This window comes from Candida dubliniensis, chromosome 6 (assembly GCF_000026945.1).
Source record: "Candida dubliniensis CD36 chromosome 6, complete sequence".
NCBI classification, from domain to species: domain Eukaryota; kingdom Fungi; phylum Ascomycota; class Pichiomycetes; order Serinales; family Debaryomycetaceae; genus Candida; species Candida dubliniensis.
The window spans coordinates 995,293-1,015,427 of NC_012865.1; the positions used below are offsets into that span (position 1 = coordinate 995,293).

Genomic DNA, 20,135 nt, shown 5'->3' on the forward strand with positions numbered 1-20,135 from the left:
CATGGCGCTCGGATCCGGGTTTAAATACCATCCTTGACATCCTTTCCGCCTACCGCCTCTATAGGTTTTATAAATACTCAATTAGTGCAAATACGAGCTACTAATGTTGTCTAACCATTTCAAATCGGACTATAGAACGCAATTACAAGAGAAGAAGAATGACAAGAAAGACACAAGCAATATCCAAATAAAGAAAACAATAGAATTCTTACATGCATAAAGCAATCTTTTAGAATTGAGTCAGTGAAGGTTTAGTAGAAAAAGAACCAATAATAGACAATAAAAACGAAAAGAAATAAATCTTCTAATCATATCTTGAATGATACAAAAGGTGGTTATGTCATATAATCATTCTTTTATTGAATATTTTCCAAGGAAGTTTTTGAGGTTCCGTTTTAGTAGATCTCATCAAGCCTCTTTACAATAATAATATTTTTAAAACCCCATTTAAACACACATATATCTCCCACATTTGAGATAATATCCTAAACTGTCAAAAGTTTGGCTTTAAATGATTTATCTTGCTTTTAATTTAGAAGTGATCTCTTGATTTTATCGATTGATTTTCAATTTCTTATTGTTTGAATGATGTGGCTCAACAAAATGAAAATGGAGAAACACCATAAAACACGGTAGAAGTTGCCAATTTTGTTTAAGAATAAATCCACCAATATATATACACAAAGTTCTTACGAATGTTTGTGTTATGATTTTGAGCCCACAAGGACTTTGCAGAGGATTATTGTTTAATTGGTTGGCTTGTATTCTATGTTGGAACTGACTTTTTTTTACTTTGCTTCTCTTTATTTGGAAACTCCATATACCTCGTTGGAATATATAAGAAGTACTAATATGTCACTAGAAAGTATTATATTACAACTTGGAATGTATAATAATATCTTCAAGCAATTCATATCAACAACAATTCTTTTGCTATCAGCATCACTGCACCAAAAAAACAGCCTTGATAATAACAATAATGCAGATGATGATAAATATGCAAGAATAAAAGTTAGTCAATTCTGGTTATTAACGTGAATGAATGAATAGATGAAATCTGCAATCGTAAGAGTGTAGGTGAAGGTGAAATGCATAAAAAATTAACAAATCTGAACAATCAACACGCCTTTGACCTCTTTTTTTTTTTATTATTTCTTGCACGTTCTTTTCTAATTCACCATTACGTTCTAACATTAGCCCCAATTGATAGTATTTTACAGCATACATACTGAACTAACTTAATTCATGTTTACAAATTGGTAATTCTATACGCGATAATGGCGTATCCGCTTAAATTTTAAAATTGGTTTTAATGATGTTTGCATTGTGAGGTTGTTTTTATTTTGTCAGTTTTTTTATCCAAATAAGTTATTTCAAAAAAAGAAATTATCAAACAACAAAGACAGATGGACAAAAACATCTGGTGTTGACGCTAGTGCTATTTCTTTAATTTACTGAATGCAAGTTGATATTTAAGCTGCATGAAAGTTGTTGGGATTAGAGATAAGATGATTTAAATATATTGTTTCCACAGAACAATTGACGCATGAAAATTTCAATATAAAAAGTTATGCAGAGTTGTATTTGAAGACACCATGTGTTGCAGATTTTGATTACTGGCAATTTGCTTTATTGGCTAGGTTATCAAATTGAATTGCAAAAGAATAATTAGGGAGGGGAGGTTGAAACAATCTTATGGATACTCTATATAAGGAGGTACTTTGGGCAAGGTTGTTTTGTTTTTATAATTTCTATTTTCTTTTCATGATTTTAACGAAATACTAAACAACTATCTATCACTGAATATTTCAAATGTTTTTACGATTTTTGTTGCTATGCATCTGTTTATCAGTTGCTGGTGCAAAGGTAATTACGGGTATTTTCAATAGTTTTGATTCATTGACTTGGACCAATGCTGCTAGATACCCGTTTAAGGGACCCGGATACCCAACTTGGAATGCTGTTTTAGGTTGGTCTTTAGATGGAACTGTTGCTAGCCCAGGTGACACCTTTACTTTGATCATGCCTTGTGTATTCAAATTTATTACTAATCAAACATCTGTTGATTTGATTGCTGATGGGGCAGACTATGCTACATGCCAGTTCCATGCAGGTGAAGAATTTACAACCTTTTCATCCTTGACGTGTACTGTGAGCAGTGCTTTGAACCCATCTATTAAGGCTCTTGGTACAGTTACTTTACCCATCTCATTTAACGTAGGTGGAACAGGATCATCGGTTGACTTAGAAAATTCCAAGTGCTTTACTGCTGGTACCAACACGGTCACATTCACTGATGGGAATAACAAAATTTCAACTACTGTTGAGTTCAATAAAACCACAGTTGATCCAAGTGGATACTTGACTTCCGCCAGACGTATTCCAAGTCTCAATCAAGTTACATCTCTTTATATGGCCCCACAATGTGTGAATGGTTACACTTCTGGTATAATGGGAATTTCGAGTAATAGCGGCATTGATATTGACTGTTCAACTGTTCATGTTGGGATTTCAAAAGGAGTGAATGATTGGAATTTTCCAGTATCATACGATTCATTTAGTTACAAGAAAACTTGCTCACCTACTGGTATTTCTATCACATATGAAAATATCCCTGCAGGTTATCGTCCATTTATTGACGCTTACATTTCTGCTTCAGGAGTTAAACTGTACGCTTTGTCATATGCTAATAATTATACTTGTGTTGATAGCAGCTTTCAAAATAAACCATTTACTATAAGATGGACCGGATACAATAGTAGCGAAGCTGGTTCCGACGGTGTTGTCATTGTGGTAACAACCAGAACAGTTACAGATAGTACTACTGCTGTGACTACTTTACCATTCAATTCCGATGTTGACAAAACTAAAACAATTGAAATTTTGCAACCCATTCCAACAACTACCATCACAACATCATATGTTGGTGTGACTACTTCCTATAGAACCCAAACTGTACCTATTGGACAAACTGCTACTGTTATTGTTGATGTTCCATATCATACTACAACTACTGTTACTAGTAAATGGACAGGAACAATCACTACTACTGCGACTCGTACCAATCCAACAGGTTCAATCGATACAGTTGTTGTACAAGTTCCACTGCCAAACCCAACAGTCTCCTCTACTGAATATTGGTCGCAATCCTATGGAACAACTACCACAGTCACCGCACCTCCAGGTGGTACTGATACTGTGATTATTAGAGAACCACCAAATTACACAGTAACTACAACTGAATACTGGTCACAATCCTATGCCACGACCACCACTGTTACTGCTCCTCCAGGTGGTACAGACACTGTGATCATTAGAGAACCACCTAATTACACAGTGACTACAACTGAATACTGGTCACAATCGTTTGCTACTACCACCACTGTTACTGCCCCTCCAGGTGGTACAGACACTGTTATCATTAGAGAACCTCCAAATTACACAGTAACTACAACTGAATACTGGTCACAATCGTTTGCTACTACCACCACTGTTACCGCTCCTCCAGGTGGCACTGATACTGTTATCATTAGGGAACCACCTAATTACACTGTTACAACCACTGAATACTGGTCACAATCGTTTGCTACTACCACCACTGTTACTGCTCCTCCAGGTGGCACTGACACTGTTATCATTAGGGAACCTCCAAACCCAACTGTGACAACAACCGAGTACTGGTCTCAATCCTATGCAACAACCACGACTGTTACTGGTCCACCAGGTGGAACCGATATTGTCCTTATTAGGGAACCACCTAATTACACGGTTACAACCACTGAATACTGGTCTCAATCCTATGCCACGACCACCACTGTTACTGGACCACCAGGAAATACTGATACTGTCATCATTAGAGAACCACCAAACCCAACTGTTACTACCACTGAATATTGGTCAGAATCCTATGCTACCACCACCACCATTACCGCCCCACCAGGAGGTACCAACTCAGTAAGAATCAGAGAGCCTCCAAATTTTACAGTCACAACCACTGAGTATTGGTCACAATCTTATGCAAGTACTACAACCGTTACTGGTCCACCAGGTGGAACTGACACCGTAATCATCAAGGAACCTCCAAATTACACGGTTACCACTACTGAATACTGGTCACAGTCATACGCAAGTACTAGCACTGTTACTGCTCCACCGGGAGGAACTGATACTGTTATCATTAGAGAACCTCCAAATTACACAGTGACTACAACTGAATACTGGTCACAATCGTTTGCTACTACCACCACTGTTACAGCACCTCCAGGTGGTACAGATACTGTTATCATTAGGGAACCACCTAATTACACTGTTACAACCACTGAATATTGGTCTCAATCCTATGCCACAACCACTACTGTTACTGCTCCTCCAGGTGGCACTGACACTGTTATCATTAGGGAACCTCCAAACCCAACTGTGACAACAACCGAGTACTGGTCTCAATCCTATGCAACAACCACGACTGTTACTGGTCCACCAGGTGGAACCGATATTGTCCTTATTAGGGAACCACCTAATTACACGGTTACAACCACTGAATACTGGTCTCAATCCTATGCCACGACCACCACTGTTACTGGACCACCAGGAAATACTGATACTGTCATCATTAGAGAACCACCAAACCCAACTGTTACTACCACTGAATATTGGTCAGAATCCTATGCTACCACCACCACCATTACCGCCCCACCAGGAGGTACCAACTCAGTAAGAATCAGAGAGCCTCCAAATTTTACAGTCACAACCACTGAGTATTGGTCACAATCTTATGCAAGTACTACAACCGTTACTGGTCCACCAGGTGGAACTGACACCGTAATCATCAAGGAACCTCCAAATTACACGGTTACCACTACTGAATACTGGTCACAGTCATACGCAAGTACTAGCACTGTTACTGCTCCACCGGGAGGAACTGAAACTGTGATTATCAAGGAACCACCTAATCCAACTATTACTACCACTGAGTTTTGGTCACAGTCCTACGACACTACCACAACCATTACTGCCCCACCAGGTGGCACTAATAGTGTCATTATCCGAATCCGTTCTAGTCCAAGTGATGAATCTAGTGAGTCCACATTCTCAATATTATCTGTTCCCTCATTTTCAGCCTCGATAAGTATTGTCTCCTCGTTTTCTCGTCCACATTATGTAAACACTACGGTTACCAACTTACCTAGTTCCCAGTCATCATCAGTGAATATACTTTCCAGTGATGAGATAACGTTTACTAATGATGATAGATTCACGTCTTCGATTGTTTTTGAAAGTGGTGAAACAAGTGTGGCAATATCAACAACTTTCTGTGATGACGAACATGGTTGCCAATCTTCTGTTACACAAGGTTCTGTTGTAAGAACTACTGCAACAACGACGGCAACAACCACAACAGTTATTGGTGGAAATAATGGCACGGATAAACCAAAGTCTGGTGAGTTAGCTTCTACTGGTTCTGTTACAAGCAAGATAGTAACACCGGGTGGTCCATCACCAACTGCACCCTTGAATCCTGGGTCTCCAAATAATGGTGTACCATCACCTAAATCACCATCTGCAGAAACACCAGCCACCAAGAATGTACCTGGATCACCAGATATTCCAGACACTAAATCGACTGATATTTCTAGGACAACGACTGTTGTGTCCCATACGGCGACTGAGAGTGGAGCTACTGGTGTTCCGATAAATCCAAACCCTGCTTTGACAACAGGTACCCCATTGGTAGGCAAACCTGGTTCTGTAGTTAACCCGTCACGTGAAACTGGTATCAATACAGGATCAAGAAGTTCAACTAAGATTGTTACTCCACATGCTACTGGAACTGCCACAGCTGCTATTCCAGATACAGGTAATGGTGCTACTACAAAGGGTCATGATACAACTGGTGGTAATTCCCATGGATCTGCAGCTACCACTAATACTCAAGGTGGAAATAATGAACCAGTTAATCAATCACCACCTAATACAGGTGGAGCATCTGTGGGTACCAGTAGCCAAGGAGTTGACACCACAGCCTCTCAAGCGACTACATTAAGTCAACAGACTACAAGTTCCTTAATCACCACGCCTTTAGCTTCTACATTTGATGGTTCTGGTTCTATTGTTCAACATTCAACCTGGTTGTATGTGTTGCTTACTGCTATTTCTTTATTCTATTAGCGATTCCCGAGCTTATTTCTGCTTTAGGATTATTTGTTTTTTTCATTTGTGTGATTTCTTCAGAGTATTATTTTCATTTTCGGTTTTGATAAATTGCATTGCTAAATTTTTTTTTTTTTTCATCAATCTTTAGGAGAGGTTTGTTATAACACATGGATTGTTTTTTGTTTTTTTTAGCATGTCCAATTCTTATTAAGTATATTTTATTTGTTAATACATTGTTCGTAACTAAGTATATTGTAATACACATTTATTGTTCAATAATTAAGAATAGTAACAGCAGGCAATGAATTCAACAAAGGGTTGGATTATCTGGAATTACATGTTATATTGGTGATGCTTTTTTGGAAATCAAAGTAAACAGATTATCACTACCTAACCTATAGACAGATGTCACTATAGCTTATTTTCTAAACTTTTCAGTGCAAGCAATTGTGTATAGTTTCGTTTGCCTTTGGGATTATAAAAGGCTATATGGATTTTCAATAGACAAGTCTACTCAAAATATTGGAAATAAATAGCATTGGATTGCCAAATATTGTTAGTAATGCTCTATTCATATATCACCTAAAGTAATATCAACATCAATGACATATAGCTGTTGAAATAGCAGAAGAGTTAAGTTCAAATGAATATTCCCGGTCATTTGGTAGCGCTATTACATTTATAGGATCCTACGATGTCGCAGAGTCTGGTCAACATCCAAACAAACTGATTGTGACAGGTAAATGCTATAGACACTCGAGCTTAACCTATATTCTTTATGACTTATTGAGTTGGACATACAAAATGGGCAAAAAGAATTTGGCAAAAGTGCAATCGGGAATAATGTTTACACATCTGATTTATTTCCGCATTCATGGAAACATTAACAATGTAACTAGTGGAAAGAAGATATTTTATACTATATATTTGATATAGAGGCTCAATCAATAGAAGAAAAGTGACAAGGTCTCAAGAGAAAGGTTAGAGAATTGTAAGTGGCCAATCAATTACAGGTTACAGTATTCAACAGCTCAGGAATTGAGAGTACTCGTGAGATAAGGAAAATGGCAGTCGAGCAGACATCATTGTATTCATATTGGTTAGATCAAAGTTCACTCAACTCTTACAATTTGGCTGTAACTCATTTTTTTGTCTACACTTGTTACTACTAGTTTTTTGCTTTACGGAATTGAAAATACCTTCCTTCAATTACTATGACAAAGTACCTCAAGAAAAAATCGGATGCAAACTCACTGTTCAGGCAAGCTATTGCAAGCTTTTTCACTAAAGTGTTGATCCAAATGGTCAACATATTCCAAGATTTCTAAACTAAGACAAGAATCTTGAAACCTTCAAAAAGTGCCAACTTTCTCCTGATGTTTTTCAGACATTTCTTTAACATAATGCCTACACTTAGAACTGCCTGGCTCATTGTCGAAACTATGAATAATCTTGTATCCTTACTACTTTCACCAATCTGTGCCAGAAGGTCCAGCATGGTACCAACTAGTAAAAATCCACATAGACTTAATAATCGCTACCCGGCAACAGAGAAAAAACTCGCTCAGTGTACATTACGATTCACCACGACATTCCAAGAAGCAGCGACCCAACAGATAATAATGTAAGTAATCCTTTTCAATCAAATACAAATAACCACCGAAACAATTGTCAGCAAATAGAATTTTAAAAAAATGAATCTCAAATACTGACAATAACCTCTCCCTCTCAAATACTACCAACTCCGTACTCTTCAATTGCACTGTAACTATTACATCAAAACAACCAAATCACAGCATCAAACTCTTGATATATTGACTCTACCCAATTTCGCTCAAATGACAGACCAAGCTATATTGTTGCAGCCATTCATATCAACATTATTTTTAACCAGCTGTGTCTCTCACCTCTCTAATCTCATTCCACTAAACCGACTAGCTGCAAAACTCACCTCGTCCACAAAAAACCCATATCTTCCCTACCTTAGCAAATCATCCCAGAAGTGATCACCTCTTTCTCCAGAAATAGACTGGTTGACAATACGACATAAAGTCAAAAAACTGAACAAATCATCATACTTGTTTATAATATCAACTACGTTCCCTAACAAATTACTTTTAAAACATCCATTCAATGCGAAGGCAAAGTTAGTATTGTCAGTAATAATTATTCCACAAGTACAGCGCTAAGCTGAGCCATGTGTTAGCTTCGAAATTGATACAAAATTTACTAAAACTACAAAAGCCAACAACCGTAACAAAATCAGCTAAGTTATGTCTAAAATTACCGTGATATGTTCCTCTTTTAAAAATATCGGAATATTACATTTCTGAAAAGTTTAAAAATTCAAAAAGAAGGGCTTCACCTAATACTTTCAAGTACATGTGATAGATCTCATTACAAAATAAAAGACTCATTCCTTTCAATCAAGCCAATGACCATCTTATACTTCAACAAACCACTCTACGCTCTATTCTAAAAATATGTCTTGCAAGTACCCCGAGTACTCTAAACCAGTAGAAACGTTTTTTGAAGTTACACTGTAACCACTTCGACACCTCGATCCACTAGAAATTTAATTTCCAAGTTAGAGTGTCCATTCCCCAAACTTCATACGGACCACGTAGATCCTAGACATTAGTTTACAAAAATTGCTGGCAGATATCATCTCAAACCATATAAACCTACCCGTTTACTATAGACACTATAACATTCTCTCTATATCTGTGCATTTCTCAAGTCCTTCCAGCATTCCCAGAACCTCATATATCAAAAATATACAACACATCGTTGGCAAAAGTACCAACTACCTATTCAATTAGCTCAGTCTTTCTTAACTACGACACTAGATGGCACTAGTCAAACACATGCTTCAAATTCAAATAACTGCAATATCTACAATTCTTCTAAAAATGAACGAGCATGTTACCATTGATGGTCACTTTAAAGTGCTTTTCATTACAATACACAACTTTCAAGACAGGCATAAAATACGGGGGTCCTTTTTGCAAATGCCTGAACATATATCTATCCTCCTACACCACCTTCTAACCCCCTTGTACAAACATTACTTAATTTAGAACACCATCATGCCAGCAACCATTCACCAATTCGCCCTAGATACGCTTGTTTCAAAAGCTGCCCTTCCGATCATTTACTACATTCAACAACCCCACAAGGGACAAATAACAGCAACTGAATTTTTTTGCTGCAGTTCATAGTAACCCCGGTTAATTGATCTTGTAGCAAAACTACACAATGATTCTTTCCAAATCGGGCTCATAACAAGCTCTTCACTATCAGTCAGTTCTTTAAAAGTAAGTATTCGCAGGCATAATACTAGCTCTCATCATTAATTCTGAAGCCATAGCATTAGTTCTTTTCAACACCGCGTTATGAAATGCTCCAATCTTTAAATCCTTTTTACCAACTGTCCACCTACTCCAACCACTAGCACTAACTGCAATCTTCGGATGTGTTGGATTTTTAAATACTATAGAAACAAATTTTAGAGAGTAAGGTCAAGTCACAGATTGGAATAACATCAATTCTCCAAAATTTTTTAAGATACAATGACAAACAGAACGTAAAACTAGCATTGAAACCAATAACAAGGAAAGAGTATATAAAACATGTTTAGCGATGCATACTAGAGATAATATATAGACTTGTTGATTTCATAAGTCACTGAATCTATCTTTCATTATTATTTTTCTAGTGTAAATAGTTTCTTTACTATTGAGGATAGTCAAATGATAAATGCTTTGCATGAGAGATTGGATTTGAACATATATTACAAAAGATGTTCCTCTTCTGTTACCTTTTTGACAGATATTTAAAGCCTTTCGATGATAGTTAAATAAAAGACTACTGATTTCTTTTTCCCATTGCTTAATTTATATCAATTTTTCGAAGTTGATTATCGCAACCAGGATCCTGTGATGTCTTGAGACTTCTACTACATGTATTTATGATTGTTGATTTTAAAGTAGTGAAGGCATATGCTGTTTGTGTGTCGGAGTGCTCAGTGAATTAAGTTTCTTTAGGTTATTGGTCATTCCAAAAGATTGACTAGTTTGTGTACTTGATGGTGTTTCTCATTGTAATTGAATTCCTGCATTTTTCTATTTTATGGAGATATTATGTTTGGGATTTAGAATACGCATGGTAACACTAGAGTGTGACATTTGAAAGAGCACAGGTGATTATTGAGATTTCAAAGGGTGTCGAGCATGATGTAACAGGAATCAGATTATGACTGTATTATTATTTAGTAATGGTCGTTTTGAAGGGTGTGGTTGATTGGGGAGACACTTTTGGTGACTATGAAAGCACAATAGTTGTTGCGAGTTGTCTTTAGGTGTACATTACTCGGCTTTGGATTATTGGAGATATAGGTAATCTTTTTAATTGAAGGTGCTAGAAGTCTGAATGTTTCATTATGCTTTGAGAAGTGATCATCATTTGATTCGCTTTAGTCTGACTTCTGGTGTATGCTGAACTTGCATTGATTTGAATTTGTTACTCTGTAGTTTATGGGCAAAATGTTAGTTTGAGAGGCAGGTCAGAAACTGGATTGAGCAAGGAGGATTTAAGGACAAAGTTGATAAAATTAGAATAGGCATAACCGTAAAATGAAGGTTATATAAACATACATTGTTTATGTGGTTGGTGAGAGTGTCTTGATTAGTTTAGTCGACTCGGTCCTGATTCGAGCAGGAATGAGATCTATAATGCTAAGCTGGCTTTAGCGGTTCCCTTGCTTTGAAGGCAGAAAATGAGCCAAGTTTGGTTAGATGAATGTAGGCACACTTTCAAGTATTTGCATTTTTGAAGTTTATGTGAGCACGGTGTTTTCAAAAGTGGCATGATTTGTTGGCTTATCCAACGAAGATGAGATATCAAAGGAACATAATTGTATATCATTCAGAAGATAAAAGAAATAAGTGACGTTTAAATGATTTAAATAAATTGGAGAGGAAGAATTTGATATTCACTAAGGTAAGCGAGATAGAATTGGAAAGATGACGAGAGCATGTACTCAACTACGTGTCGTACGACTCTAGCTAATCATGATAAGGAAGTATTAAAAAGCTATGATCATGTCAAGATTGCAAATCTAAGCAAAGTAGCATAAAGCCAGTCTGTCTCATCTGTGATTTTAAGGGTAAATTTCATTGGCAGTAATGATCTGCCATACCTAATGAATTTGTCATCATTTGGTTCCTCGCATTTCAATCAAGATTCAATACAAATCGGTTTTGATTTCTCCTCTTCTAACTACACTGAATTATCTACATTGCCAGCAAAAAAGAGCCTCTCACCTTCTAACAAAGAGGTAGATGTGTAGCGCTTCACCAAGGTACTGTGTATCTTTTTCAGACATAGACTGGAGCACATAATTGTGTATAGTCCTTTTACTTGTGAAAATCATTACTTGTCAATTTGAGCACAGCAAGGTACGTTTCTAGAACTTGTCTAGCAAAGCTCATCTTGGAGATTTTGTCTCTCGTGAAATGATATGGATCACAGCTCAAAACTCTCGATAGACTTAATGTGGAGACGAAATCAATTAGTTTCTCAGTAGTTAAGTCCCAGCAGCTTGTCAACAATATGGCACTCTTGGTTCTTTTGTCGGTCGAAACAATACTTTATGTCTTGAGTACCACAAAAGATGTAGTTTATCATCAAGGTTAACTATCCATAAGCAGTATTTTTCGTATTTCTCCGTTTGTTGAATTTAAATCTTGCAATCATAAAAAATATCAAAGTTGAACGTGGTGGTAGAAATCTTATGTTCGATATACCAGAGTATTCCAAAAACGAGTGTAGATTGCTAATGAGTTTTCATTTGCTAAAGCAGCACTTAATTTGAACTACTAAGCATGCCTATCAGCGGTGTGATGCGTGACTAAAATAGAAAGGGTAGCCGTCTTGTAGCAATTTCGCTTAATACAAGTAGATTCCGGAAGCTTTTTGCTGATTTACAGCATGTGTAGATTTAGGGATATAAATCCTCAAAATGAACGGAGCATGGATTAACTAAGTAGTACTCTCATTCCTCCAACTAAGGGTTGTTAAACTTCGCAAACTTCTATATTGTTGAGCTACCTCGTGGTAGAGGGGGTGAAATGAAACTGTTCATTTCTATTTTTTTAGTTCTTCATTTTTTTTAGTAATTTTGCGTGTGTGTACCAATAAAACATCATATTTCACTTAAACTAAACCATTATGCTTAGCAAATGCTGTGACTAAATGATGCCTCTTCTTTTATTGGTAAAACTGAGAGGCATTATAATTCAATTCTTTATTATTGTAATATATAAGTTACAGTATTGGCGGTAGATAGTTCTCAGTTAGCATAGACTGTTGGGTTGAAATTTTATCTCATCTTTGCTGCAAATTCTTGTGAAAATAATAAGAAATAACAAGGTCACCAGTATTTCAACTAATAACGGAAAACAAATATGTACTTAGTTATGAAAGTATTGAATAGTGTACTGGAACAATATAATAAGCAAGTTTGAACCACTTATTCTCAAGTACTGCAACGCAATTGACTTCTTATTATTCCTAATTCTTTGTGTAGGATTTGGCAGTGTCACACAGCCTAGTAATTAAGCTTAAGTGAACATCGCACTAACCTCAACCTGTTCGTCCTTTACCTCATGTCTCGAATACACTCTATTGCTCAGATATGAGCTATCTCAACCTTTGGTTGATTTACCACTTTTGTTTCCTTGATTTCTCTTCTCAAATCTCTTTAAGTTAACTATACTTTTCTTATATTAATTAATCCTATCTAACTAGTATATAATATAAAATATAAATTACTTCTGTCCACTATTTATATTGTCAATCTCTTAAGAAACAAGGAAATAGATCAGATGTGTGAACATTATTTCCGTCTTTACTTGTATTAATTTCCTTTTATCCATTTTGTGTAATTAGTTCTTTATATCGTAAATAATATAGCTTAAGGATAAGTTACTATATTATTTAACTGTCACATTCAGTCTGTCTGAGCGACATTCCTTGTATGTTGATCTGACTGTGTGACAGTACTCCTCCCTCCGAATTGAAAGGTAGTTCTCGTGGGTAATATAATTTTAATCGGTGACGAGGATATGGTGTCTTGAGTGGGACTCTGTCGTGTAGTGGATAGTTATCTTTTAAATATGCTATATTTGGTACTATCACACGACAGAGAATCAGTTGAAAGAATAATTACGTTTGTTGGTAAATCGCACATAAAGAAGAGAATTGTTACTAGAGAGAAAGTGTTGAATTAGTTAAAAGGAATTAAGTGTGAGTGTGTGAGTGAATAGAATAATTGGTACACACACGCACGAAAAGGTTGAATTCTATTTAAGTAAAGAAAATCTAGAAAATTAATTATTTAGTTAGAATGGACCTCATCCAAGCTTAGGCTGAGATCCAGGAATATACAAATACATACAATCCACATATATTACACTCGTACGGAATAGAGGTATCCCGAAGACTTACACTTAGTCACTGTGTCCATTATTACACATACATCCAATAACATTGATTTACTACTTTTAGCCAACCACCAGAAACTGCGTGAGTATTCACATTGCACGTGAATCAGTACCGTAAATATCATTGTCATTTAAATTAAATAGCGCTACATTGTGACAGACTCCTGCTAAATCTTTGAGAAAAAAAAACTCGATCATTTGATGAGGTGATGCGGTATGGACCACTCCATTTGGGTTTTAATTTGTTACTCAGTATAGCAGTGGTAGGTTTATCCCATAATAAAACTAAATCATTGAACTGTAATTGCTATGTGGTTCCATACTTTTTATCAAATAGATATTTGGCATATTGTCGCTGTTGAGATGTGGTAATTTCAGCTGATTGTATGTTTTGTTGTCGAAAGCGTAATTGATCAAATCGAAATTGGAACATTTCTTCTTGGGAAAGTTTGTAATCTGGAGGTGGGATAGAATATAAAATTGTTAAACTGGTATGACCCATAAATCCATATACAAGAAACTGAGGGGTAAGACCTGTTGTCGAACGGACGTTTGTACGATCAACCCAGAGTGCAGTAGCAAGATTATGATACCAAGGATTGGATGTTGGTAGTTTTTTCAAGAAATTGATGATTTGGGGGTTGTGGACATTTTTTGCAGCTGGTTTGGTTGATGTTGTGTAAGTGGAGGTTTAGGTTGAGTTTTGAGTAATTCATAAAGCTCCGTGGCTATTACACTAAAAGCAGGAATAAGATTGGAATAATAGTTAAATAATCCTATTGCTCGTTGAAGAGCTTTGACTGTTGTTGGTAATGGCATGTCTTGGATGGTTTTAATTTTATCGTGGATCAATGTCCTAGAACCAGGTTTAATTTCATAACCAAGAAATGTGGCTTGAGTAACAGCTAAAGTAAGTTTATTTGCATTAATCTTTAAACCAGCATCTTTGAGTAACTGCAAAACTTCTAATACATTGTCAATATTTTCTTTTACCAAGGCTGATTGATAAGTTTCTGAAGCTGATGCATAGATATCGATTTGTGGACCTAATATGGCGACATCATCCACAAAGATGAGTACCTTTTCCGCTACGGGTTTAAGGATTTTAGTTAGCAAATTGCTAAATATAGCAACCAGGTTTGAAAATCCCTGAGGGAGAACTCGATATTCGAGTAATCCTAACGGCGTTTGGAATGCCGTGTATTTAGCAGCTTCCTTTGAAATACCAACTTGAAAGAAGGCATTACTTATGTCCAAGTACAGATTGAATGCTGACTGAGCGATTTCATTTATGAGTTCATCTGTGGCTGGTGGGTGAGCTGCTGCTGGTACTATATGTTTATTTAACTCTCGTAAATCAATTAATAACCGATAATCTTTTTTATTCTTTTTTGGTATTAAAAAGATTGGGTTCCGATATGGGCAATTACTATGATCAAGTTGGTTATCTTCGAGCATTTGCTTTAATATTTTGATAGCAGCCAACCTTTTGTTGCCAAATGGGATGGATTTGCATTGCCAAATATCATGGTTTTTGATCGGGAAATCGATAGGTTCAGATATATGTGATTTAATGCGTCCAGGAGTTGTACCTTTAATATAAAATACATCTGGAATATGCTGTACTTTGTCCATAAAATACTTCTGATCTTGTGGAGATAAGATAGAAGTAGCCATTGCAGTAATTAATTGTTGTGATTGTTCCTCTGTGAGTTTTGTTGAATCAACAGTCATATTATGGATTGTGATTTTTGATGTGGTCGATTTTTCAATTATTTCTGTAAAAAATTGATTGTCGTATTGGAAACTAAGTTCCAAGTCAAGTGTTGCTGGATTATACCCTAAAGTCATGAAATATTGGGCTTGTACTGGTCGTCCAAGGATTATTACATTTGGTTGTATGGACAGATGAATTAGTGTTTTAAAGTTAATGTCTTTGCCAAAAATATTAGCTGTGATGATAGCCATGCTATTACATTTCATTAGTGGAGAACCAAATCCTTGAAGATTTGCCTTGATAGATTTGGTAGGTAGTTTGAGTTTATCCACTGTGATTGGTGAAATGATCAGACACTCCGCGGCGGTGTCATATTTAAGGGAAATAGCACTATTATTGATTATGGCTGGGATGTAGACAGATGCACATGAGATATCACTGTCGGTTATTGAAAATGATGTGGCTAATTCGGCGATGTTATACGTATTTGGGCCGTTATTGTTTGGATCCATAAGTTGTATTACCACGTTGTCCTTGATTGTTTGTTTTGTTAATTCCTGATGATCTGCAGATGTAGAATTTGTACTTGTTGGAATTGTCTCATGGTTAACAATTAAGTTATTATCGATGGGTATTTCTATATCGATGGGAGTGACTGTTGCTTCATTGATTAATTTTGCATTCTGAGGCCCTTGTCTGGGCACTAAATGTGCTTGGAGTGATCGTGATAGATAAGTCCTGAATTGGGGAACTAAACCTAGCAAAGTAGCTAATGGCATTTCTGCTGTAAGATCATTATCAATAAGTGATTGCATGATGTTGTTTTGTTCGATTTTGCTTTTATCAAATTGTGAAATTCGAATACTTCGCAAGGGCTTATCTACTTGGTAGTTAGATTGATTCACTGCTTTGTTAGTTGCTGGCATGTCCTCTGGAGTTAACTCGTTATTTAATTCTGAAGCTGGAGGAGGATTAAAGATGCCGTAATCAGGTTGGTCACGTGTTGGAGACGTTGATGTATTTTGTACCAGTTGTTCCTCTTGTGGAGGTTCGTAAGATTGTAACGATTGATTGATAGAATCATTATCATGAGTATTTGATGTGGGGGTGTTATCAGTTGGGTCATCCATTTGGATATCGATTGTTTCTTCTGGATTAATATCCGATGGTTGTGAACTCGTATGTTGATTTAATTGAGGCTCAGTTCGCTTTGGTGCGTGAGACCTGCTTACTGGAGGCGTTCGTCTGTTAATATTGGTTGTTGTATTTGACAGCTTAAGACTCTTAGATGAGTTTTTAGTTATTGGTACTGTTGCTTTGGTAGCTAAAATGTTTAACGTTGTTGGCGTTGGGTTTTCAGACAGTTGAGTGAGGCCTCGCATTTGAATTCGAGTCATTGGAGGTAGACTCTTTAGGTTTATTTTCAGTGTTGGATTTTGGTGGAGCTGGAAAGTCAGTTCTATACTTTCTGAGTAAGTATTCTGAAGGGGATAATTCATAAGGAGTTGTTCCATTCATTTTATAGATGATATTGTCACTGAATTTTACCTTTTCGTTTTTGATAAGTTGTTTCAAGGTGAAACATGCTTGTGCAGAATGGTTTCTTTTGCCACAACACGTACATGGGGATTTGCCTTTCGTATTTGGGTTCTTATCATTCGAATTGGTAGCTTTTTGATTGTTAGATTGTGGAGTACTTGATGAGGTAGTGTCCGAGTGATATTTTGCGATATGTCTGAGTTGTTCGCTCACGATTTTCCAAACTTCGTGAAAATCAATTTTTTGAAATTCTGGGTTAGATGTGATAGCCGATGATTTATAGAATTGAATACTTTCTAATGTGGCTGAAACTTTGGGATTGTCTATGGTCTTAGTTAAATTTGTCATTAAAGGTTTCTGTTTATTCCAAAGTGAACAATATATTTGATACCAAATACTGGGTGTAATGTTATTAATATTTGATGTTATTGCAAAGTCAATTTGTGCCACTAACATTATAGCATTCTTTTCATTTTGAAGATAGTTGTTGACAGAATCAAGGACCGATTCTGCAACGATGGCTGGTTCAGTATCATAAAGCAAATCAATAATGATGCCATAGTTGATACCATTGAAATTAGGATTGGTATTATGTGGAATAATAGCTAAATCGCAAGCTCTTTTTAAATCATTATCTTTTGGGTTATTGCAAGCTAAAACAAAAGCACTTTTTAAAAGCTTATCTGGAATAGAATATTTGGCTTTATAAAATAATAATTCTTTAACATACAATAAAGTATCATGTGTGGTTTTGATGGATGTTGTTGTTGGGTACTCTTTGTGGTTTGATTTTTTCAAACTTTCCTTTTCTTCTTTGGTCCGTTCAATCTCAGGGATACTTTCAATAAGATCAAGTCGTTCGATGAATAAAGATTCTTTGGATAACAGGGGATTATAGATATAAGGTAATTTCTTTTCGATGATGTTGATATCGGTAATTTTGACTTTCAAGTCTTGACATTCAGCATCAATTGCGGAGATACGTTTCCGGACTTCGAAAAATTTTGCTGAACCAAATGGTGGGGAATTGTTGACAAGTTGATCAGTCGATGGTTGAGAGGTAACGTGTGTATTCATCGAATTAACCATACTGTAAGTGGATTGGTGAGATGGGTTTGGTGAATTGATATGAGTTGGACTTTTCAAGGGATTAGTAGTATCAATAGAAGGAACCGAAGAAGGAGGATGAGGCATAGTTGAATTAACAGATTCTTTTCCATTTGAATCTTGCTGGTAGTTTGCTGATGCACCTACGTCTTGGGGTGACTGGATAGGAATGGTATCAGCAGCAATAGATTCTGGATGGTCTAAAGCTTCATTAGTTGGGTTTTCTAAGTCAGCATTGGGTTGAGAACCTGGATTGTTGGTTTGAGTTGGAGGAGGAGAAGCCAGAATATTGTTTTTGTTGGACAAGACATTAGCTGGTTCACTAAACAGGCCAGGAAAACGTGGCCGAACAGCTTGATTAACCGTTTCTTGAATGAAAGGTTTCAATGTATCAATGATCCGGGTTGTTGCAGTATCAAAGTACATAGCTTTAACATGGTTTTCAATGGTTGAAATATATTTCGGTAAATGGGCTTCAAATAATTTATCCATCATGGGATGTAATTGCTCATTAACCATTGGTCCAAATTGGTCTGCCATCATTTTTGGGAGACGTTGGGATAATAACTCGTTAACTTGTTGATCAGTTTGAGTCAAATTCAAAGTGTTACCAACCATGGTGGGGTCGTCATCTTGGACAGTAGTTGGGTTGTCTTGTCCCAAAGTAGTGATTGGGTTGATTGGAGATAATGGGTTGTTTTCTCCTTGAGCGTCGTTGGAAGCGTTCGATTCGGAATTTTTTGACATAATAGCGCTTGAGTGAATAATAAATGATTCGGGTGTTCTTTTCTAGAAAGTTAAAATTTATCGTAAATTTTCGAAATACTTTGGCGTCTTTATATTGGAATAAGCCTGAATTAGTTAATTGTCACACAGCCTAGTAATTAAGCTTAAGTGAACATCGCACTAACCTCAACTTGTTCGTCCTTTACCTCATGTCTCGAATACACTCTATTGCTCAGATATGAGCTATCTCAACCTTTGGTTGATTTACCACTTTTGTTTCCTTGATTTCTCTTCTCAAATCTCTTTAAGTTAACTATACTTTTCCTCTATTAATTAATCCTCTCTAACTAGTATATAATATAAAATATAAATTACTTCTGTCCACTATTTATATTGTCAATCTCTTAAGAAACAAGGAAATAGATCAGATGTGTAAACATTATTTCCGTCTTTACTTGTATTTGTTCACTGGTGAGCAATTTTCCATCTAATTTACCCGACACTGATGGAAATTTTATTCTCGACGCTCGAGGTCAGGAGTGAAAAAATTTTCACGGAGAAAATTATTTTCATCATCATTTTTCATAAGAAATGGAGGTTCTAGTGTTAGAGAATAGATAGCGAACACCTGGTATTCTCAAGGTAGATTTAGATTGAAGAAAATATTAGTTATATTACTTTTATACTTGATCAATAAATTTTCTTTATATATTTAAATTCTTGGTATTGTCTAACTGCGTAGAAACCAAAGGACATACTTTGCATATTTAAGATATATTTAGTGCCGATTACCTGTGACATTTCCTTAGTGACTGTTTCGCGAACGCTGGCAACCGAACAGTATTAATTTCCTTTTATCCATTCTGTGTAATTAGTTCTTTATATCGTAAATAATATAGCTTAAGGATAAGTTACTATATTATTTAACTGTCACATTCAGTCTGTCTGAGCGACATTCCTTGTATGTTGATCTGACTGTGTGACAGGCAGCGAATCGGACTAATCTCCCAAATGTTTCTCTATCATGTAAATGTAGTTAAGGTGTACTTATTTGCCAACCACCAAATATTGTGGCACTATCCATTTAGTACGTAATTTGGTACTAACTATGATAAAGGTGTGAACAAGTGTAACATCCAGAAAGCAACCGAATAGACTAAGAAAGCAATTTTCAAGGCACTGTTGGAACCAGCGTAGTGTTACTAATGGTTACTACCAAATTCAGAATAGCATTTGGAGGTCTAAGGAGTTGAACTTAATTAGAGAATTTTCGTGGATGTTTTTTTTTTTTTTTTTTTCATAAAGACGGTTTAGCCTTACCAGAGTATGTATTTTGCTACATATGCTGTATATATATACCTGGGTTTAACCCCATTATATAGTCATCTCGT

At 36.2% G+C, this 20,135-nt stretch overlaps 3 protein-coding genes across 3 annotated transcripts, besides 4 other annotated features; 1 reads left to right on the forward strand and 2 right to left on the reverse strand. All coding sequences in view use genetic code 12, as the record gives it.

Moving 5' to 3' along the window:
• Positions 1–1,812: 1,812 nt before the first annotated feature.
• On the forward strand, positions 1,813–6,165 carry ALS2 (agglutinin-like protein, putative; the record flags this gene model as incomplete). The annotated part of the gene is made up of 1 exon (XM_002421149.1): positions 1,813–6,165. The coding sequence occupies one exon, from the start codon at positions 1,813–1,815 to the stop codon at positions 6,163–6,165; it is 4,353 nt and encodes a 1,450-aa protein (XP_002421194.1).
• Positions 6,166–6,868: 703 nt separating this feature from the next.
• Positions 6,869–7,288: a mobile genetic element.
• Positions 7,289–12,749: 5,461 nt separating this feature from the next.
• Positions 12,750–19,729: a mobile genetic element.
• Positions 13,299–13,814: a mobile genetic element.
• Positions 14,274–16,886, reverse strand: CD36_65030 (retrovirus-related Pol polyprotein from transposon (fragment), putative; the record flags this gene model as incomplete). Its single annotated transcript, XM_002421150.1, has 1 exon — positions 14,274–16,886. The coding sequence occupies one exon, from the start codon at positions 16,884–16,886 to the stop codon at positions 14,274–14,276; it is 2,613 nt and encodes an 870-aa protein (XP_002421195.1).
• On the reverse strand, positions 16,729–18,765 carry CD36_65060 (unidentified retrotransposon protein, putative; the record flags this gene model as incomplete). The annotated part of the gene is made up of 1 exon (XM_002421151.1): positions 16,729–18,765. One exon carries the CDS (start codon positions 18,763–18,765, stop codon positions 16,729–16,731), a length of 2,037 nt encoding a protein of 678 aa, XP_002421196.1.
• Positions 19,207–19,584: a mobile genetic element.
• Positions 19,730–20,135: the final 406 nt, after the last annotated feature.